General features: G+C 43.4%; 1 protein-coding gene across 1 annotated transcript in view; it reads right to left on the bottom strand.

Annotated features, from left to right (window-relative positions):
- Nucleotides 1-6,849: 6,849 nt before the first annotated feature.
- DENND1A (DENN domain containing 1A) overlaps nt 6,850-23,170 on the bottom strand; it is a gene marked incomplete at its 5' end in the record, with an annotated part of 386,178 nt that continues 369,857 nt past the window's right edge. The window contains 3 exons of the mRNA XM_069073945.1: nt 6,850-10,511; nt 11,049-11,307; nt 19,712-19,837. Of these exons, the coding sequence (XP_068930046.1) occupies nt 9,207-10,511; nt 11,049-11,307; nt 19,712-19,837 (1,690 nt within the window). The remainder of the gene's footprint in view (nt 10,512-11,048; nt 11,308-19,711; nt 19,838-23,170) is intronic.

Below are 23,170 nucleotides of genomic sequence, written 5' to 3'. Positions count from 1 at the left end.
TGTGTGTGTGTGTGTGTGTGTGTGTGTGTGTGTGTGTGTGTGTGTGAGAGAGAGAGAGAGTGACAGACTGTGGTGGGGGCAGATTTCTATGAGTACAAATGTAGTTACACATGCTTTTATGTGCATATAAGCATGTGTTCACATCACACACATGTATATGCAAGGCACATGTGTGCATGTACATATCTATGTAGATGTATATCTGGTTGTAGGATGGGCCAAATCAGGGGAGGGGAGGAAGAGAAGACTGTATGTTACAAGTCTCTGGGTTTCCTCCAGTTACTTAGGGGCTTGGCTAGAGTTGAGCAGGGAACAGATCCACAGGGGTGCAGGATTTCCTATTCCCAGAATACTTTCTGTGCAGCAGCTGGGAAATCAAGATGAAGAAATCCAATCAAACCTGTGAGCATCTCCCCTCTTCCCAGGAATTTCCGGGGCACTTCCCTCCCAGTATATAGGACAAGTCACACACACTGGAGCTAAAGACGTGAATTATACTACTGAACTTTTTGACACTGGAGCCTGGAGCCCAGAAGTGCCTTTTAAAGACTTTAACATGGCTGTTTGACTTCCTTGCTTTTGATTGTAATGTGTTATTTTTATGTGTTTAGTGGAGGTGGTGGTTTTCAACTTACATGTTGTCCTCTCTCACAACATTAATGGTGTTTTCCCTTGTGGGTAATAGAAAACAGTTCAGCAACCAACAGATCAGTAGAGGTACCACATTGTCTGGTGTCTCTGCAGCCATTTGCTAGGGTGTAATGGCTAGTAAGCCTCTACATGGCAAGGGAAGACTATGAGTCATTATTCCCAGTCAGGCAACCAGAAAAATCCTGTAGAAACTTCTAGGCTAAAATGCTCTATTCTTTTGGATAATTTTACGTGCTGCTGACTCCAGGTTCCTATCTCCCTTGGCATTAGAAAATTCCTTGTAGTTCCTGTTAAATCCCTGCTTGTCAGTGTTCATACTCAAAATCCCCTTTTGGGCACTCTGTTAAAAAAACCCCCAGGAACTATGTGGTATCTAGGACAAGAAGGCTATCCTTAGCTTCCAAAGTACTCTCTGATTGTCATACAAGTAAATCTAGGGGCAAGAATAAATAAGTTAGGTAAAGTTGGCAATTCTATTCCTTCCCCTTTGTTCTACACATCTGCCTTCATATTGCATAGCCACAAGCGAAAACAAAAACCAAAATCAAAACTCTTGTAAAGCATTTTGTCGGGCACAAAAAAAAAGCCCTGGCTTTGGTGTCAGGACATTCCAAGTTCATATGCTGGCTTTATGACTAAGGCACACATGACAGGGCAGCTAGGTGGCACAGTGCATAGATGGCTGGGCCTGGAGTCAGGAAGACCTGAGTTCAAATCTAGCCTGACACTAGCTGTATGACCCTAAGCAAGTCCCTTAATCCTGTTTGCCTCAGTTTCCTCATCTATAAAATGAGCAGGAGAAGGAAATGGCAGACCATTCCAGTAGCTTTACCAAGGAAACCCCAAATGGGGTTATGAAGAGCTGGACATGACTGAAATGATTGATCAGCCATAGCAACATATGATCTACTTTGTGCAAGGCACAGCTTCTGTCCCCAAGGAGCTCATATTCTACTAGAGGATATAATATATAAGTAGAAAAGTATTTAGAAGACAAATTGAGGAGGGAGAGGGAATTAACCTGGGGAAAAGACTTCCTGAAAGAAGCAGCAATGATCTGAGCCTTGGATGGAAGCTAGGGATTCTAAGAGTTGGGGGGCAGGGAATGAGGGAGTGCATCCCAGGCATGCATGTGGGGGGCAGAATACCAAGTTTAGGGGACAGCCAGAGGGAAAAAATGAAGTCAACAAGGAAAGTAACATGCTAGAGGCAGATTGTGAAGGGCTTTAAATGTCAAACTGAGAAATGTGTATTTTACTCTAGAGGCCACAGAGTCTTTGAAGATTCCTGAGCAGGGGGAAATGACTTGGTCAGACTTCTGCTTTAGGAAGTTTATTTTAGTAGCTGTGGAGAAGATGGTTGCAGCTGACCATGGTGGACTGTCGTCTCTTTCCCATGTACCTCTCAAGTACATTTGCCCCAGGGACAGAATTCCTACTTATGGCTCTGTTAAAATTTCTGCCTGTGAACAAAATGAGGGGGTGGACTACACAGCACCACCAGCATGACACTGGGGGAAGGGTCCTCAATAGGACATCAGGAGGTTTGGGTACTAGTCTCCTAGGGGAGACTTTGGACAAGTCACTTTTCTCAGGGCCTCAATGGTAAAATGTGGGGAGGTTGGACTAGGTGTTCAGTTAAAGTGAACGATATAACCTCTGAGGTCCCTTCTGTGGGTGCCATTATATTTCCTAACATTTGAAGCAATGGTGGAATGGGAAGAATTGATGTTGTATTTAGATAAGCTGGATTGGAGTTCTGGCTTTAACACTTACCAACGTGTGGGACTCTGGACAAGTGACCTCATTTCTTTCTTCCCCTATAAAATGGATATTGTAGGTCAGGTCCTATCTAGCTCATGGGATTGTTCTGGAAAGGGTGCTATGGAAACCATAAAGCACTCAGGAAATGAAGACCACTCCTGTCCCTGGTGGGCCCTTCCCACTGTCACTCCATGTTATTCTGACATTTAGTGTTCAACCCAGGAGGGAAAACTGTATATATAGTAGAGTGAAAAGAAAGCTAATCTAGAGGTCGTGACCCCCAGCGGCTTTCTTTTCACCTGGGTCGAACTCTTGGCAAAATAAGATTTCAAAGACTGAGAGAAAGGAAGTCTAATCATGAAGGACAAACTACAGGCAGGGCTAGAATTTGATGAGTAGCCACATAATGGAACCTGCACATGTTTAGATACAGCATGAGATGACGATTAAATTTTACAAGCTTTTCCTAGGGAAGGTCAGGTCACCCCTCCCTCAAGACTAGCCTGAGTGGAGTCTGTGTCCTGAGGTGGTTCACTCTCTAAGATCCTCCTTGAACCATCTCAGATACTTGCCATTGTGGCAATGTGAATAGAGCACTGGCCCTGGAGTCACGAGGTCTTGAGTTCAAATCCAACCTCAGACACTTAATAGCTGTGTGACCTTGGGCAAGTCACTTAACCCCAATGGCCCTGCTTTCCCCCCTCCAAAAAAACAAATAAAAAGAATACCCTCTATAGTACCCACCAGCATGATACTGGGGGAAAGGTCCTCAACCAGGAGGTTAGGTGGGTGACTTTGGACAAGTCACTTTTTTCTGGGTCTCACTGGTAAAATGTAGAGGTTGGACTAGGTCTTAACCTTAAACTGCCAACATCTTATGCTATGAAGACCCTTCTAGAATGAAACCTATATTCTAGAGATAGCTAGGCAGTGAAGTGGATAGAGTGCTGGACTTTGAGTCAGGAAGGCCTGAGTTCAAGTCATGCCTCAGTTTCTAGTGTTTTTCTGGGTAAGTCACTTAATCTCTATTTACCTCAATTTCCTCATCTTTAAAATGGGGTAGAGGCATCTATCTCCCAGGGTGGTCAAGGTTAAAATGAGGTAATATTGTGACTTGTTTTGCATACTTTGAAGCACTACATAAATGCTAGCTGTTATGATTTTAAGACCCCTTACAGTCAAAAGTGGATGAAAATCCTTAAATATCATAAATACACCATTGCTCATGCCCTGCCCTGATCTCTCCTTTCATCCTCACATCAGTACACTGGTAGGAGTAGTCACTGACTGTTGGGCTAACTCCAGGGTCCCCATTTTCCTAACCTTCAAAGGTCCCAGTAGCTGTGAAGTTTTACTACTGGTGATCCTTTCACTAGGTAGTATAATACAGTGAGAAGAACCCTGGAGTCAGGAAACCTGGAATCAAATTCCATCTCAGAGCCTAGTAACTGGACATCCTTGAAGAAATTTCTTCCTTTCTTTTAGCCTCAATTTCCTCATCTATAAAATGGAAACAACTCATGCACTGCCTGCCTCACAGGATTGTGGACTGTGAATTGCATTCACAGATGAAGGGTTTCTGAGCTGCCATTGTACCATAAGCAGTGGCTTCTCTCAGTTCTTGGGAATATTACCAATTGTAACCCCTGGGAGGGAGACAGGGATAGTCCCTCCTCTTACTTTAGCATCAATGAGTTTATCAGAGTTTACCCTCCCTTTCTGTTCTCTGAATAGATAGGACTAAAGGGCGAATTTTATAAGGAAGTCTAGAGACTGTTTATTTGACTTGGTGCCTCCTATCAGTCAGTTTTAATTCTCGATTTGGGACTAGGAATGGGTTCATGTCATCACATGACAAGAGACAATCCAAGACTACTTACTGTGTGATTTTGGGCTAATTGCAACTTTTCTGGGCCTCCCTTTTCTTATCTATAAAAAGAGGACAATCCAAAGCATTACATTTGTTTTCTTTCTTCCCAAAGTTTGGAGTTGGGGTACCCAGCACCTGAACTGCTGCTGGGCAGGTGGTTGGATTTTTTTACTGCTTCTTCCTTATTTTGGTTTTTGCATGTGCCTTTGATTCAGACATCTGTTCAAAATATCCAGATACCAGAGAATATTGTTTGTTCAGTAGCCTTCAGGGACTTTCATCTGTCCCCTGAAAGGTTAATGGGTAAGATCTGTTAACATAAATTTCCAGATTTCCCACTGAGCTAATTTTCTACCCCACCCCCCACCCTCAAGGGGATTAACATTAAAGAAATTAATTCTTACTGGGTAATCTTCCAGGGAGGTGGTGTGGGGTAAAAGATGAAGGTAGTACATCTTCTCTTCCATTCTTCCAACATCTGGGAGGCTCAGACTAAGCCAGATTCTGCTGGGAGTCGCTGAGGGGGTTTACTAGATGTGTCAAAAGACTGGGCTTACATCGTGTGCTCTTAAATAAGTACCTTCTCTGGGCCCCAGTTTCCTCATCTATTGTTGTTTGTCCTTAGTTCTCAAAGAAGACCATGACGTCCAGGAAGATGACATCATGACTTGCAAGTGAATTGGATTTAAGTGAGGGAGGGTTGTGCAAAGTCACCAGCTTCACTTTTTCTCCAGGGCCGTCTGGGTCCAGTGGCCAGATATAGAGCTGTATGACTAGAGATGGCCCCCTTCCTCATCTATAATATGAGAGGGTTGGACCAGATGGTCTCTGAGCTCCCTTTAATTTGAAATCTTGTGGCTATGGGTTAGGTCACTGGAATAACTTAGATTCAGTAACAACCTGAATTTAAGAGGCAGTATTGGTGTCATCAGAAGAACCATTTTTGGGGAGTCAAGACACCTAGATTTGAGTCACCTACTCTGTTGTATAACCTTGAGTAAGTCACTAGCCCTCTCAGACCTTCTACTGATGGCTATTGTCATCACTGCCTTTATACAATATCTCTGTGAAGCTAGTAACACAATTATTTCCATTTTACAGGTGAGGAAACTGAGGTGTGAGTCTTAGAGATGAAGCGACTTTGCTCATGGTCATATGATTAGTGTTAGTGTCTGGACTCCCAGTGCAATGCAGCTTTCAAAGTTAGGAGGGGTTGGAGGTCTGGGATTTGTTGCATACTTCTTGGATATCCTGCCCAGCAACTCATACTGGATTGAGCAAATAGCCAGCACTCAACAAATACTTGTTGATCTGACCTGAAATCAAACTGCTATTTTATATCCCATCTAAAATCCAAACATAGCTCCTGTATCATCTCTTCCCTGATGAGAGAGCAGCACATATCCTGGAGACCCCGAGGAACAACTTCCTGAGGAAACCTGTTTGTTTTATTCTTGCTCATTTATGGATAGTTTGAAGGCCCTGAAGAGGAAGAATTTGGGAGGTGAGGTGGTGGCATGATTGGTATCTTTCTACAGCTGATGGACTGCCATGGGACAGAGGGGTTAATTTTGTTCTTTTTGGCTCCAGCAGCAGAACTAGGAACCTTCCCCATAGGATTTTATCTTAACAATTAGAGCTGCCCACAAAGCAATGGATTGCTTCTTGAGGTAGTGAATTCCACATACTGGGAGTGTTCACATGATGGACAGATGACTCACTTGTCAGTAACGCTGTAGATGTTTTCCATTCTCCAGGTAGAGAACTGGACATGGCCTAAGCATTTTCTCCCAGCTCTGGGATCCTCTGTAGTATACAGTATAACCATCATCAGGAGAGTGACAGACAATCATGGCTGTTCTCTTGGTTTGTAATGAAATTTTTTAGTCTTGATCCAACTTCTTCAGTCACTGTCTGCTTAGCTCCCAAGCACGCACAGAAGAAACTGGATCAACTGTTTCAATACAGAAGCATGTGTTAGTTAATTGGTTAGTATGTATTCCCTTCACTCTCATAACTCAGGCATGGATGAAGGTGTGAACCTGCTTTGACAAGTTGGGCTCCTTTAAAAATACAGAACTTGGGGTTTAAACCAATCAGTTGTTATAACGCATCTACATTAGCATCATGGAATGTTTGAGTTATAAGGAAGCCTGGAGTACAGGATGTCGGGGCTAGAAGGAACTTCAGAATACAGAAAACTGTCAATGAAATTCCAGAGGCCTTGCCAACTATATCAGCTATAACTCTGCCAGCTCGATATCCTGTAGCTAAAAGGGTCCATGGAATACGGTGCTAAGACACAAAAGGTTAGAGCTGGAAGGGACTGAAGAGATTGTGCTCTCCCACCTCCTTATTTTAACTAAGGAGAAAATGACACCAGGAAGAAGTGGCTTGTCTGAGTGTACCCAGACATGGCAGAGGCAACACTTGAGCCTGCCTCCATTATCCCTTAGCTCAGTGATTTTCCCACAGGACCAAGCTGCCTCCCTTTTTTTCAACCCCCCAAGGCTGGCACCATGAATATCAAAGAAAGTACTTCAACGACCAGGTAAACAAAAGATGTTCTGCCCGAGAGGATTTTATTGAGTTGTCACAGAAAATCAATTCCCAGGTTTGCAAATTCAATCCAGTAAGTGAAGAAAGGTACATACAGTGCTTGTATGTGGACAATACATTGACTACTATTTCCATCCAATTTCTCCAAGTGTGGTTCACAAGATGAAACAGGAGCCACCTGTCCTTACGATGGTCTCGGCTTCTTCAGTGTGCTGTTCATGTGTGCCCTTCTTACCCAGCCTCAGTCTGAAGGGCTCCCAGTGCTAGACATAAAAGAGGAGAGTGGAAAGATGCCTTTCCAGGATGGGGAGGGGTGTTGTGCGTGCCTGGGCATCACTGATATATCCCCGGGCACAGCACTGAGCCTTGGCACATGCCACTAAGGGGAGAATGAAACCATGGAAATCTAAGCATGCATTGCTTTGGGAGTCATTGTGATTGACCTTCTATTCATTCCAGTGTTGGGCAGAGCAGTCCAGTCTGGCCTGGCTTTAAGGAACAAATTCAAAGATTCAAGTTCTTCATCCAACTCCAGTTGATGAGGCAACTTCCCCTTCTGAATCACACATGCTTTATGGTTGAGGACAAAGCTGGAGAGACTACTTCTAGTCCCTGAATCCAAAAGCGACTTTCTGGTTTGCCAAAGCAGCAAGCATTCCCAGAAGTCAAGAATGTCAACGAGGCCCACATGACTCTCCCTGAGCTGTGGACATCTTCATGATTATGGATTGGGATACCTGGGGGTGGGGGGTGGGGCTCAGAATCCAGGGCACACGGTTGCTACAGCAGTAGGCTTCACGGATGAGCCAGCTCATCCAAAATCAGGAAATGAAAGACCAGGTTGAAATGTGAACAATTTCCTTTGTCCTCAAAGGCTGCTTTTTTTTTTTTTTTTTAAACCTAGACAGCCTGAACAAGTTTCAGTTCAACCATCAAGGCTTGTCCCCATCCAAGACATAATGAATTGGATAAAATAAAGGTGGGAAAATTACAGATTAAAAAAATCAAAACTATCATTTTCAACTTAACTCAGGTGTGGGTAAATGAGCACTGGCTCTGCTCCTGGAGAGAAGAGGCACAGATTTGAGGCTTTTCTAAGAGCCAACCCTTGACTTCATCTGATTCTAGCTGTAGGGGAGGGGAGGGAGTTAGAAGTAGCCAAAGAACATCTAATGTGGGAAAAAGATTTTCTCTTCCCTCCCCTCCAAGATCCCTTTTCCCCTAACCCTCTCTCCCTGAAAGCAGGGGTATGTGTGAAAGGAAGACCTCAGGTGGGTCCTAATGCCATCACACATAAAGGGAAAATCAGCAGCATTAACCCAAAGGTGGAGTTGGATGTTTTCATAGGACAAAACTCAGTATGATTTTTGACTCCCAGTCTTTTTCCACTTAGGTTGAACAGGGCTACCTCCCAGGATAGATAGGCTAGACATATCTGGGCCCTGACTTTGATAATAAAATAAGCTACTATGATATACAGTTCAGATACGGCCATTTAGGACACATATATCATATTAACATCGAGCTATAAAGCAAGGGTATAATATAAGGGCTCCTCTCAATGATTCCTTCTGATGTCTTTTTTTTTTTAAGTCTTCTAAAAATCAAAGTTGCTGGTGTCCAGGGCTGGCTCTGTGCTATGTTTTCCTGAAATAGGAATTTCAAGGATCAATGATCCCCTACCATGTTGAATGACAAAAAACAAACACAAATCCAATACTCCCTATGAAAGTGAATGTGGTTAGATGATTGGGTCTCTACTTTCAGGCAGGCTTTCAAGAGTGTCTAAGATGAAGATTGTCTAAGAACAACAGAACTTAAATCTTGAGACAAGGAGTTGGGGTGGGGAGAGTAGGAGAGCCTCTTCTGACACCCAACTTGGGTTTAATTGTCTCGAGTAAGGCCATGGGTAATACTGACATCCTTACCAGTCCACAACAACTGTTGAGTACAGGGGTACCTGACCAGATAATGCGTGAGGAGAAAAGAAATTGGCTCCCCTGCTGGTGGGGGTAGTATCAGAAGGGAGAAACTAATTATCAAGGGGTCAGTGCAGAAACCCATGGGAAGGATAGGGCCAAAATGCAGGCCAAGTCTCACTTCTGATGGCAGTGGCAAAAATTTTAGGAAGAATTGCACAAAGTGGGGTTTCATTGAGTCAAAATTCATTTCCATCAGTAGAAACTGCTTGGAAGTCATAGCTAGGGAAGAGGAGACAGGGAGAAGAGGGAGTAGAGGGTATTATTTCGTTATAATAGCCAGTTTAATCCTTCATGCTTCAAAACTGTTGGATTTAGACAAACCCCAAACACCTTCCAAAAATACACACCCCTGTCTACCAACCTCAAATTCTTCTTTGGATCTTACTCAAAAGTTTCCCAACGCTTCCGAAGTTGCTCCACTTTTCCTTGAGTGGGCGCAATCTCCTGCTTAGTCTTCTGTAATAAATCCTCAAATGGATCCCTGGTTTCTCTGGGGCCTGAAGACTGTAATACTGGCTCTAGGCTATTGAAAGGCCTGGGGGGAACCACCTGAGGGTCTCCAGGTCTCAGGATCAACCCCTGTTTGGCCTCAGATGGCCTTGAGCTGGATCGCACTAGGGGCAACGTTCGGATTTTAGAAGGGCCACCCAAGTGGCTGGGTTGGTTTGGGCCACCCTGGGCAGGGCTGTGGCCTGGTGGTGGGCAGGAGCTGACATGTGGCCCCGTGGGAGCCTGGCCAAACAGATTAGGCATGGAGAGAGCCGAGAGACTGGGCTGAGGTCTCTGTGGGGTATAAAAGCCGGGGCTGGATGCCATAAAGCTGGGAGTGAAAGCCTGGCCCAGGGAGGCTGGAGAGGGAGCAAAGGGCCCCCCAACACACTGGGTCATAGACAGTGGCAGAGCTGTTGGCACATGTTGGGTGAAGGGGTTGAGTGATGGCTGGAGGAATGGGGCAGTGGCTGAAGCTGAAGGGAAACCCAGCTTGGGCCCAAATGTGGTGGATGCAGGGGTAAAGTCGCCCACACCACAGGGAAAGCCACTTGTATTGGGAGCTACAGAGCCAGGGGGAGCCCTGTCTGGCCAGCTTGTCTTTAGAGGGTCTAGGAGAGTCAACAGGTAATCACTCTCACAGCCTGCAGGGTCTGTGACCACACGGACAGGCTTGAGAATATCACTGGCACTACTAGGAGTAGGGAGAAGCCTTGGTGGGGGTGGCAAATAACTGAGAGGTGGTCGACTTTCCAGATCCCTAGAGTGGGCTGAATTCCCAAATGCCTCTGGTATCAGCTCAGAGGTGGAGTCAGAGGGCCCAAGGCCTGGGGTCTTCCCAGGCTCAGTGGTGATAAAGGGCTGAAGCTTTGCAGGACGGGCTGTGGGTGGTGGGGGTACAATGCCCAGCTCTGGCGTCTTCCTTCCCTGAGGTCTGGGGATGGTGATGTTGCCCTGTGTAGGAGTTGGGGTTTCCTCTTTCTCTCCATGGGTCAGGATGTTATCTCGGCTTCGGGGTCTCCGCGGCAGAGAGGGGGTACTCCCTAGAGATGCCAGGGGCCTTTCTGGGGAAGGCTGAGAATGTTTGGTAGGAATGGCCATATCATCCTGGCCCATGCTCCACAGTTTGTTATAAGGATGAGCGAGCTTCAACCCAGGCATTATTCTGCTTCTTTCGCTTGAACACAGGTCCATTCTCTGTTCACAGAACATAAGACAGAGGCTTAAGATCTAGTTTGGATTTCACAACATGGATACAGAGAAAATGCTGATATATTGCAAGCTTCTCTGTTTTGTAAAATGAAAGTAAACAAGATCATCTCAAAGGTGCTTTCCAGATCCAACATCCAAAGTTCTATATTCTAAAAAATTTATGTTCTAAGGTGCCTCGGAGCTCTGACACTCTAAATACTATGTTGTGCCAGACTAGATTCCAGAGTCCTGTCCAAGCCTGGCATTCTATATTCTAAGATCCCCTATAACTCTATAATTCTATTCTAAGATCCCTTTTAACTTAGACAATCTAAGTTCTTGTTCTATAGTTCTATATTTTTGGAACATTCAATGTTCTAAGGGTCCTTCTTGCTTTAACATTCTAGATTTCCTAATTCCAATGCCTAGTATTGTTTGCAGAAGGAAAGACACTTTCACGCAATTTAATTTCTTATTGGATAGTCATTAGTGAAGAGGAGGCAGCCAGCAGTCCTTATCCCTCACCCTCAACTTCAGCCGTACCTGGTAATCAAATGTGCAAGGTTGGTCGCCCTGATCCTTAGGCGGCCTGAGGTCTTCTAAGCTCTTTGCTTGGCTCAGGGGTGGAGGCAGCTGTTCTACCTCCAAACTGCTGAAGATGTCCTCCAGGAGGTTGATATCTGCAATTCTGTCAGGTGGTGGTGGTGGAGGACCAAGGGTTTCCTTTGCTTGCTTTTCTGGGCTCCCTGCCTCTTCTCCATCTGCACTGTCTGACTCTCTCAGGACCCGGTATGGCAGAGGCCTAAGAAGAGACAAAGTCTGAATTCCAACTAGATACACTTTGGGTAAGGGTATCATTTAGGGGAAGATTACATTTTTTAACCCTAAGCAAATTAGAGGAAGCATGGGATAATGGAAAAAGCACTGGACCAGGACTCAAGAAATTTGGGTTCTAGTCCTTGGGCATCTGTGAACTTGCTGTGTGAAGTTGGGGAAAGTACTTCCCTTTCCTGAGCCCTTGCTTTATAAAATGGAGGAGTTCAAATCTTAACTTTACTAGTAACTTACTGGGTAACTTTATACCTCTCTGGGTCTCAGGTTCCTCATCTATTAAATGAAGATGTTACACTAGATCAAGGGTTCTTTTTTGTGTCCTTTTTTGATCTGCCTACTTCAGGCAGGGTAAACAGGACTCTGGGCCAGGCTGGGTCTCTGCTGCTTACCCACCTTGGCAACATGGCAAAGGCTGTGGGCTTTATGCAGAGTATATTTGGGTGCATTTGTAGAGAGATCTGCAGATAAATTCCCTATCTCGGGTTTTCCTTGGATGCCCTAGCAGGGATCCATTGGAAGAAAGTGAGAATTTTTTTTCTGTTTTGGACTATAATTGCATGGTCTATTTTCTGATGTGTTTCCTTTTCAAGACTGACCAGTTTATTTGAGCCAATTTATGCTCTGAATGCTTATGTATCGATATCTTTTGTATGATAGCGAGTGTTACAAGTATGGAAACAATATGAGCAGAATAGATTTTGCATCCCTCTCCTGTCCAGGCTATGTCTATGGGTTTCAAGAAGAGGAGCCCCTTCCTGAGAGAGAGAAAAGGTTAGTGTTCCTGCCCCACTTGTGCTGGGAGGTTCATGTTGTTACACGAGCACCCAAACCAAAGTGGTCTGGTTGCTTACTTGAAGGGTAAGGGAGTGACTTCCAGTAGCTCTAGGTTCCTTTTTCCTGTGGGGATAACTCTACATGTTCTGAGACTCTGTAAGGACAAGGCTTTCCCTCTGAGATAGGAAGCTTGATTTTCTTTTTCCTGTTTTTTCCTTTATACTCTCTGGGTTGGTGAAGGCCTTTGTAAACACCAAAATGAGTGGTAACCTATGAGAATTTTGTAAAATGAAGTCTGCTTGCTAAATTTGTGTAACTGTGATTTTCAAAGTGAGTGTAATTATCAGGTCCATCAGCTATGAGAGGGTTGTATCCTTGTGGAACAAAGTTAATTTTTGGATTATTTATGAACTATTCCATGTGGCCTTTGCCAAAAACGCATCCTGGTTGATTTGCTGGTGACAACAAATATTTAACTCTGGGGAGAGCATAAGGGAAGGAGTTTCCTCCCTACCTTGATATAGTCACAGAAGACCAAGAATGTAATTACAAGATATCAATGAGCTGTTAACTAACTGTAAAGATACTGTTTACACAATGATTCATTTATGAGGTGAAAGCACCTGTTCAATTGGGTCAATAAGGGAACAATGTGATTAGCTGAAAAAAAAAATTAGTGGCCTTTAAAGAGCTAAGCTTTGGAAGTATCTTGATAATTTGGGACTAGAAGAGATTACAAGCACTGGGAGATGCCTATGAGAGAAGAGGAGAGAATTTCTTTCTTCCTCCTCCCATCAGTCATGTAGCTTTAAAAGGTAGCTATTTTACCAGCAGAAAACACTCATCCAGGGTCTGTGTGACTCCTGGCAACAGAGAAGAGAGTTGGATTATGAAGAGGGGTAGATGTTGGGAGCAAAACTAAGCACTTCATCTAGTAGGGAAGCTGTACCTAGGGAACATTAAGACTCTACAAAGAGAGATCTTCTAGGCCCTGCAGTATCAGGAATTGTAAATGGCCTGGGCCACATGTGTGTGTCCTGTTTCACCACCATCATACTCTAGGTCTAAACCCACTCTTCCCATGGACTTTGTGTGTAGTTGTGTGAGAGTGTATCCCAGGTTTATGGGGGGGGATGTTTTGTACCTACTATTCTGATGATGCTAGCTTAATAAATGTCTTTGTTAAGAGTTAATTGAATCTACTGGCTGATTGTTAATGGAAGGTACACTGTTGAGGGCTTATGAGTGTTAGAAGTGAATCCTGACAAGGCTACCCCAATAGAAGCTATCCTCTGGGGAATCAATTCATGGGTATGAGTGTGAGTTGGAAGAAGTACCCCACAGAGGGTATCACATCATAAAGTCACACAGTAAAGCTAGCTGGGCCTAAAACCTAAAGTCCAGGTAAGATGTTAGGAAGTTAATGATTACTGGAGTTAGGATCCAATCAGGATGAGTTGCCATAACGTGGGATGGAGAGAAGCTGGACCTAGTCGGCATAGTTTCCTCACACACAATTTTCTCAGGCACCTCACCAAAACACAGGAAGAACACAAGGGGATTTGCATGCGCTTGGGAGGGGAAACAGTATAATGTGTATCCAATTAACAATAAGACCTGACATGCCTTTCGGAGGTGATTGGCATCTGATTGGCAGCCGGTCTCACTGTGGCATTTAAACAAGGTTTTAGATTAAGGGGGGAAATATTTGTGAAGGGAGAGAAAAGGGAAAGGTATCGTGGCAGGAGCCTACCTTCCCCCCCGAACGCAGCAAATCATACACATTCATGAGCCAAATGTGTCTGAGTTCATCTTTCACAAGCAGAGGAACAATAAACAGATGCAGGCTGGGAGGGGGGCCACATAGCTAACGGTGGTGGCTTGTACTGCACACCCTCATGCTGCCCCCCCCTCCTCCAATGGCATTTGGTGGCTAACAAGCAGTCCTAGCTCATTAATGGTTACATGAAGACCCAGGGCTGAGGGAGGCTGAGGGCAAGGGTCACACAGGCAGCGCAGCTGAGCCTTGACTGGGAGGTGGGGGGAGGGTGAAAGGAAAGGGAACAACAAACAGACAGAGGAAGGCAGAGGGGCTGAAGGCTCTGCAGAGGCATGTTTCTGCTGGGGCAATATCCTTTTTACTATGTGTGTGTATGTGAATGGGGTGCAGAGTCCTTCACTGACTCGTATCCCTTTTCTACATCATATCCCATCAGAGGAATGCCTGTGAGACCTTTGGAAAATCATTCCCCTTTCTTGAGCTTAGTTCCCCAACCTGTAAAATGAAAGGGTTGGAAGAGTTTGACTGTAAGGTCATTTTGGGCTCTAACATTCTATGTTCTAACTTGACCATTCAGACCATTGCTCTGAGGTGCTTTTCTGGTATTAACATTCCAATGTTTTATGTCCTACGGTCCCTCCCAGCACCCACATTCTAGGATTCTGTAAAAGCCTGTCTATACGGAATCTAAGGGGCTCCCTGACTCTGGGCTTGCTCATCTGCTCTTGTAAAATTTCTAAGCTCTTTTAACTTTTGTCAGCTTTAGTGATAATTTCATACTTCAAAAGGTGGAAGAGCCAATAAGGGTAAACTCTCTTCTAGATATGATTCTCATCAACAAGGGAGGAACTAGTTATTGGGGTAGAAATGATGAGGACCTTGGGGGAGGGGGAGTGACCACTCCCAGTGTTTGTTAGAGATGAGAGGAAATATGGGGATAGTCTGATATGCTTCTTAGATTTTGGTAAAGAAGCAGATTTCAAAGAGTTCAGGAGAAATGTAGGTAGGATCCTATGGAGTAAAGTACTTCAGGGGAAGTCAGCTATAGGGAGATAGGAGATGCTTAAGAAGGAAATTCTGAAGATATAAAGGGAAACAATTCCAATGAGGATGAAAAAAATAGGATTTTACTGATGATATAAGTATGGATTCACTGAGAAACTCACCAACCCAACTTAGATTGTAAAAAAGAAATGTGCAGGAGATGGAGCCAAGGCCTGGTAACTGAAAATAACATAAGAGTGTGGCCTGGTCTTGTCAAAATACCATGAGGAATGCCAACGCTCAGAATGAGAAAAGCAAAGGACAACAAAAAGGTGTTTTTTGTTTTGTTTTAAACTCTACTGGGAGAAAAAAGAAGATCAAAGGAGGGACAGGACCTTGGGCTGGGATGGATGGGAAAATGGTGACTGACAACAGAGAACAGGTGGAACTGCTCATGGCTAATTTTGTATGTTTCCTCTGAAATGGAAATGGACCCTTGGGCTAGAAATGACAGAACAAAAATGACTGACAGGGAGTTGATATTCAAGACAAGTAAGGAGATTCCAAGAGAGTCCCTGGCTGCCCCAATGAATGTCATTCATTTTGCCTAGATGAACACCACCTTGAGGTCCTGAAAGAATTGGCAGATGTGATCGGAGACCCACTGCTGTGATATGGGAAAGATCAGGGAAAACAGGAGAGATGCCACAAGATTGGAGAAGGGGAAATGGACCAATTTTCATAAAAGGAAAGAGCATAGTCTGCAAATTACAGGCCAGTGAGCTTGGCTTTAATTCCTGGGGATATCAGAACATAAAAGAGATCATTGCTGAACATCTAGAAAGAAAAAGGAAGAACCTTCATCAAGCACAGGCTGGAACATTTGCTTTCTGGACAGCATTAATATACTAGGACATGAGGGGAATAGTGTGGATAGAGTTTACCTTGATTCTAGCAATGATTGTTAACAAAGTACTCTCTTCTTGTGGAGAAAATAGAGAAATAATTTAGACAGTAGTTCAATCAGTTGGATTCTGACCTGATTGGAGGAAAAGAGTAAGCAGTAAATGGTCCAATGTTGATGTGGCAGGAAGCTTCTGGTGGAGATGTTCAGGAACCTATGCTTGACTCTGTGCTATTTAGCATTTTCATCTTTGACTCAGATAAAGGCATAGATGTTATAGTCATCAAATCTGCTGATGACACAAAGCTAACACACTGGATGACATAATCCAAATCCAATAGGATCTTGAAAAGCATAGCACTTGAGTACCAAAAGGCCACCTTTACAAGTATAAGATGTGGCAGGCATAGATAGATAGTGGTTGTTGTGAAAAAGACCTGAGGGTTTCAGTGGCAAGTTCACTACAAATCAGTAGTATGATGTGGCAACTAAAAATGCTAATGAGATCTTGGATAACATTAAGAAGGACATAGATTTTAGAATCAGGGAGGGATGGTTCCACTGTACTCTGCCCTGGCAGACTACATTTAGAGCATTGTACCATTTTGGGAAGCTAAAGAGGGTCCAGGGGAAGGCAAGTAGGATGGTGGAGGACCTTGAGTCTATTTCGTGTGAGCATTGGTTGAAGGAACTGGGCATATTTAGTTTGGAAAAGAGAATACTTAGAGAGGGGAACATGGTGGCTGTTTTCAAGCATTTGCAGGATCATCATGTAAAATGGTAGAGAGGCTAGATTCGTTCCATTTGTCTAAATTGGGGCAATGGGAAAAAGTTACAAAGAGGCAAACTGAATTTTTATGCCAGGAGAAACTTCCTAATGATTGCTGTTGTTCAGTCATTTACTCATGTCTGACTCTTCATGACCCCCTGGACCGTACTGTCCATGGGCTTTTCTTGGCAAAGACACTGGAGTGGTTTGCCATTTCCTTCCCCCAACACTCAGAGCTATTCAAAGGTTCAATGGCTGCCTTGAGAGGTGGTGGGTTCTTCCTCCCTGGAGTCTTCAGGTAGAGGCTAGGTAACCACTCAGGTGTGTTATGGTGGGATTCCTTTCATTTAGGGGCTGAACTAGATGACTGCTGAGGTCCCTTCCTGCTCTCAAGATTCTGTGATTCTCTCCTGCCCTCTAAAGCTACCAGGCAGATTACCATCTCAGTAGTCCCAAACTACAGAGCTTAGGTAGCATCACCTCCCAAGAGTTCAAGCTCTAATCCCCTTACTCAGATTGTACCCAGTCTTAAAATTGTTCTGAGGTCTCAGTGTAATCACTTGAAGCTAAAGTGAAGCAAAAGGCACTGGTCAGGGAACCTTAGAAACAGCACCATCTCCTGGCCATAAGGATTCTCACATCTTCCCCAGGTTTTTTGGACAGTTAGTTGTGTGTGTGATCTTAATAGGTCATTCTCCTCACCTTGATATTTAAACTCAAACTTGTCACTAGTGACAGTAAAAGTTAATTTACTTAGAAAAATTTCCCTCTCTGAACTTCAATTATGAGGATGGGAACAAATTAACCTTTAAGGTTTTAAGGTTACACATAGATCTACCAATCTATGAGTTAAATGTTACCATAGATGATGCGATTAAGTCAGCATTGGGAACTCCTGATATGAGAACTCTGTCTTCCAACACAGATTGCAACCCATCCATGGATTAGTATATAAGCAAGTCCCATCCAGTTGTATGAGGCACAGAGAACTTAAATCACTTGCCTAGGGTCACAGACAATTCATTTCAGAGGCAGAATTTGAACCCAGGTAATCCTGACTCCCAGACCTTTAAGGCATTCTATTCACTATACCAGGCTGTGATTTTTAATATGACTTACTTAGTGAAAGGTTTTAATTATAGAACAAATCAGGAAATAGAAGTCTCGCTATTTTCAAACATACTATGTTTATAAGTTAAGAGAAAATGGGATCTAAGAAATAATATGAATTCTGTTAATTTTTAGAACATGAAATTTATAATTGGTCAGTAATACATAATAATGCATTAAATTTAAAAGTGCCTTGATAAAAAGCAATCAACCACTCCTTTATCCTGGTTTGAAAGTCATATTAAAGATATTCTTTATTCCTTTCAGCCTTTAGTATTGAAAAAAAATCAACTGATTTCAGACTAAGATTATTAGTTCATAAGTTGGAGGTTAAAAATTCTCAGATGAAGAAATGTCACATTCATTCTTCCCTAAGAATCATATATACCATACTTGAATATTCCAAATGACTGGGATTCAAATGGATAAACTTTTACTATTTGGGGGGCCAAGCTACTATGGTTTCTTTCCTTTATTGCCCATCTGCTGTTACAATGAAACTCCATGGATCAAAGCAAAGTCTCCAAGCAAGAATAGCCCTTTAATGAGGCAAGATGGTATCATGGAAAGAGACTGGGAATCAGGAGGCTGGCCTTAACAAGAGCTCACCATGTGACTCTGGGCAAATTCTTTTGCTTCTTTGGGCCTTGGTTTCCAAACCTATAAAAAAAATTGGGGCAAAGGAAATAATAGGGCTAGATTAACCAAAGTTAAGAACTGGAAGGAACCTTAGAGATCCAGTCCCTTCATCATACAGATGAAGAACAGAGAGGGAAAGGGACTTACCTGAGATCTCTAATGCACTTTCTTGTGGTAAGTCTATGGCCTACCATTCTATGTTTCAAAGTCCTTTCTAGCTCTTATCCTCTTTGTCCCAAGCTCCCTTCCGGGTCTAGCACTCTATGTGTTAAGGTCTAATTAGGCCATGGTAGCCCATGTTGTGAGATCTGTTCCAGCTGTAACATTCTGTGTTCCATATTCTAACCATCTTTGTTTCAAATTTCACCCCAGCTCTAATGTACAACGACCTCTAATCCCAACACTAAGTTTTTCTCATCTATACATCAGGACTCATAATTAGCAATCTGCTATTGTGCAACTGAGCAAGCTTCTTTCCCAGGAAGGATATGCCCAAATCCTGATGCCCTTATTAAAGAAAAATAATTTTAAGTCCCACACTTCTGATTTAGAAAATAGAATTAAATATCAATAAAAATCAATGGGGTTTCTTTTTTTTTGGCCACAATGCCATTTCCTTACAGACTTCATTTTTAATGAATTATATATGAACTCTTTAAAGTTTGTAGCAGTAATTTGGTTTTCAGTTAAGTTAATTAAGATGGGCTGACCAATTGGCAAAACTGGCTGGTTTCTGCATATGGGCACTAAAATACATCCTGAGGTTTGGCACAGCATTCTGATTTGAGTATGTTGCTAGCCAAAGGTCTGTTAATTCCTGGTGAGTGCAGCAAATGTTATTTGTACAGTACAACAGATTAGCCAGAGAGAAGCAGATCAGTCTTGAAATTAAAAGACACCTATGAACAAAGCCCCAAACTCCTGTTTAAACCAACAAAGGCAGAATATAAACGGCACAAATAAAAGCATACACCACAAGCTGTAATAATGTAACAGAGATGATGCCCGCCTTGTGGAGTGGCCCAGGCTTGTGGCATGCTGGAAGCTGGCAGCCAAGGGGGAGGATGCTAGGAAGGCAGTAGCAGTGAATGATGAATCATGATGGGGAGAAGGTGTTTGGGGAGGGAGAGGGAAGCTTGAAAAAAAATGACTATCATGAGGAGGAGGCAAGTGGGCAGTGGGGCCCATCCCTGGTATGGGAGAACAGCAGAGCGTGCTCTAGCTGCAGACCATTAGCTCTTTATATTCATCCAAGGCAGAAAAACATCCACACGTACATTCCATGCTTTAGATTTGCACAGCAAAGGCCAAACCATGCACTAGAGACCACAAGCAGGGTCACTGAGCAGAGCTCACTGCTTAACACTAATGAACCCAGAGAAAGACACAGAGGAAGAGAGAGGGAGAGAGACCATTCAAAGGGAGTACAGAAGAAGAAGTTGTCAGAATAGCCAGAGAAAGGGTCCTCTTCCCGCTGATCATCATCAGAGGAGTCTTCGGAGAGAAAGACCGTATAGTGTCGCAAGGGCTTTACCAGGCTGAAGGAAAGAGGAAAACAAAAAACAAGAAATTATAAGAGATGTTGATCAGAGTTCATCTTTGATAGGAGGAAAGGGAAAAAAGAGAGGACAAACACAGAATCGAAGGAACAATCCCAGCTCCCCTTTTTCACACTGGAGCACCTGCCCAAGGTAGACTAGTTGTCAGACTGACCGGGGCAGATCGTCATCACATTTGAGGAATACACATCTCATCTTCCCAGTGCTACTCTGGGTGTCCCAGCATCACTGTAGCCTGGTCTGAACTTCCCTGAAAGCTGCACCCCATCTCCAATTCCTGGAGCTGCGGCAGCCACACATATGAAGTTCTCAGTGAAGAGAAATTCTGACTGTTGAGTCACACTTCCCCACTATAATGGAAATATATTATAAAATAGATGTACTTTTGGGGGCGGCTAGGTAGTGCAGTGAATAGAGCACTGGCCCTGGAGTCAAGGAGGACTTGAGTTCAAATCCAGCCTCAGACACTTAACACTTACTAGCCGTGTGACCTTGGGCAAGTCACTTAACCCCAATTGCCCTTCCAAAAAGGAAAAAAAAACTTTTAAAACCCCTTTTGAGGAGGGGGCAAGATGCAATGAAACTTCAAAAATACATGGTTAAAGATAAATTAAGACATGCTCAAAGTCTAATTCTAATTCTAATGAGAATACTCAAAGTGTTACAAAATTACTATACAAGGCACTGTTTGCTCATCTGTAAAGTGAGGGTGTTGGATTATATGGTCGCTATGATCTCTTCATGCTCTAATATTTTATGTGCTAACATTCCATGCTCTAAGATACTTTTCAGCTCTAATATTCTATATTCTAGCATTCTGTGTTAGAGTCTAAGGTTCCTTTTCATCCCTAATAATCTATGTTCCAAAGGTCCTTCAAGGTCTAAGAATCTATGACTCCATGAGAGCAAAGGATACTAAAGGAGCCAATTGGACATCAGAAAGGGAGTAGTAGATTACAAAGAACCTGAATATCTGGTTAGAGATGCTACTCCAAAGTGGTGTGTGCACAGCAACAGACCAACAAACAGCCAACCCTATGGAGAAGGGATATGGAAAGGCAATTTTTTGCTGATTGGTGGTGGCTCTTTGGAATTCTCTCTTAGATGCCTCTTCAGAGAGTCTTTTTCATCTGTGATATGGTGATTAAATATTAATTATTATAAAAAATACATCTGCCTTGTCAGTCACCTATGAGCTCTACCTATAAACACAAACACCTATACAGCATGTATAAAATATCTCCACAGTATATATGAATTATACACTGACCAGAACTCAAGGCAGACACTTACTAAGGCATTCCCCTCCCACAACTCCCAAGACCTAGAGACAGAGGCAGTGCCAGGTTCTATAAAAACAAAAGAAAGAAGACTAATTTTGGGATCATAATTTGTTGTTATTAATCATACTTGAAACACTGTTGTTTCCTAGACATTATAGTCATGTGAAATAGTTGGGTACGGTTTTTTCCCCTTTCTTTGAGCAGAAAGGACCTTGCTTAAATTCCTCTACCTCATTTCTTCTCATACAAGAGAAAACTTGGGCTCTGGTCAGTCCTTTCTTTTTCTCTGAGGCAGCCCATATTTCTGACTGAGCACAGAGTTAGGGAGGAATGACAGAGCCCAAATGAGAAGGGAAGGAATTTGATCCAATAATAGCAGGACCACAGACTCAGGACTTAACAGTTGGTAGGGGCCTTAAAGATCATCTAGGCCAGAGGGGTCAAACTCAAATAGAAATAGACCCTGCAGGCTGCATGCTGACTTAGAAAACCACAAATTAACATCATCTATGTATTATGTTGAATTTTTATTTATTTCGTCAAACATTTCTCAATTAAGTTTTGATCTGGTTGGGGCCTCCTTGGGAGTTGGGGAGCAGCAAGTGTGACACCTCTGATCTAGTCCAACCTCATCTTTTGCCATTTAAGTGAACAGGCATGCAGAGATTAAGTGGCTTGACCAATATTTCAGTGACAGACACTGAATTTAAACCCAATTCCTTTGATTCTCAATTGAACATTCTTTCCATTACACCAATAACAAGGAACACTAAGGCATTTCGACAGAGCTTTAAAGTTTGTAAACCACTTTCCTCATAATATCCCCATATCACAGATAAGGAAAGCCAGACCAAGGAGGCACAGGACTTAGCCCAGGCTACATGGATTGTGTGCAGGAACCAGGGCTGGAATGGGGGGGCACACAGCCTCTCGCTGGGTCTTAATGAGGCTTTCTCCTTTAACTGGTCAAGGAAGGTGGGACCAGCACTCATTAGAAGGAGGTTAGCCATATATTATCAGGAGACAACCTATTTCCTGTTCTACCACATGCCCAGACAGACTGGCAGAGCTGCCTGGTTCACCAGTCCTGCTGTCCATCCTGTTGCTGGGCCATCTGGCTTGCTCTGCTCCTCTCAGCATCTTGTCTCATTCTGGTTTATGATGCTCCTGTGTATAACTTGGTGTTTTCTGTTCTCCCTTCATCCACCCCAGTCAGTAGAACTCCAAAGCCTCACATTTTGAAGGCAGCCCTCCTTCCCCACCCTTTCGGGTGAGGCCAAGGCTGTTAACCCAATGTCTCCTATAGATCCTGATGTGTCCGCTGGTGGATGCCCATCTCATCCAGAATGCCCAAGAGCCACAGCATCTACTCTGCTAATACTGTTCTTTCTAGCTGTATGGTCATAGGCAAGTCAACTCAGTTCTCTAGCATGTGTCTCCTCATCTGTAAAATGGGAATGATAACACTGTAATGGTGCTTCACAGAACTGTAAGGGTCAAAGAGCTTTGCGAACTTTAGAGCATTGTATCAATGTTAGCTGTTATATGAGAAACAGTATTAGGCTGTAGAAAGAGCAATGAACTTAGGAGAGACCTGAATAGGAATTCTTCCTTTGACTGTATTAGCAACCTTTGTGAGCTTCAGCCCCATTTAACAAATGAGGACAATAATACCTACTCACTCCCCTCACAGGGCTGTTCAATTCAATTCAACAAACATTTATTAACAGAGTCCTATGTATAAGGGCTATGTGAGGCTCCAGGGATACAAGGACAAAAATGAAACCCTTGAGGTGTTTATATTCTACTTGAGAGACAGTATATAGTGTATATAATACAGAGCAATGCAAAGTAGATTCAGTATGGGGAGGGGGAAAGAAAGAGAGAAGGAGGAAGGAAGGGAGGGAGAGAGCAGGGGAGAGGGGTAGAGAGAAAAGGAGAGAGAGAGAGAGGGAGAGAGGGGGGGAGAGAGAGGGAGAGAGAAAATGAGAGAGGGAGAGAGAGAGAGAGAGAGAGAGAGAGAGAGAGA

Source organism: Petaurus breviceps, unplaced genomic scaffold, assembly GCF_028583685.1.
Source record: "Petaurus breviceps papuanus isolate PSGF00001 unplaced genomic scaffold, PetGlider_PUasm1.0 90879, whole genome shotgun sequence".
In the NCBI taxonomy this organism is placed as follows: domain Eukaryota; kingdom Metazoa; phylum Chordata; class Mammalia; order Diprotodontia; family Petauridae; genus Petaurus; species Petaurus breviceps.
This window is presented reverse-complemented; position numbering and strand designations above follow the sequence as displayed.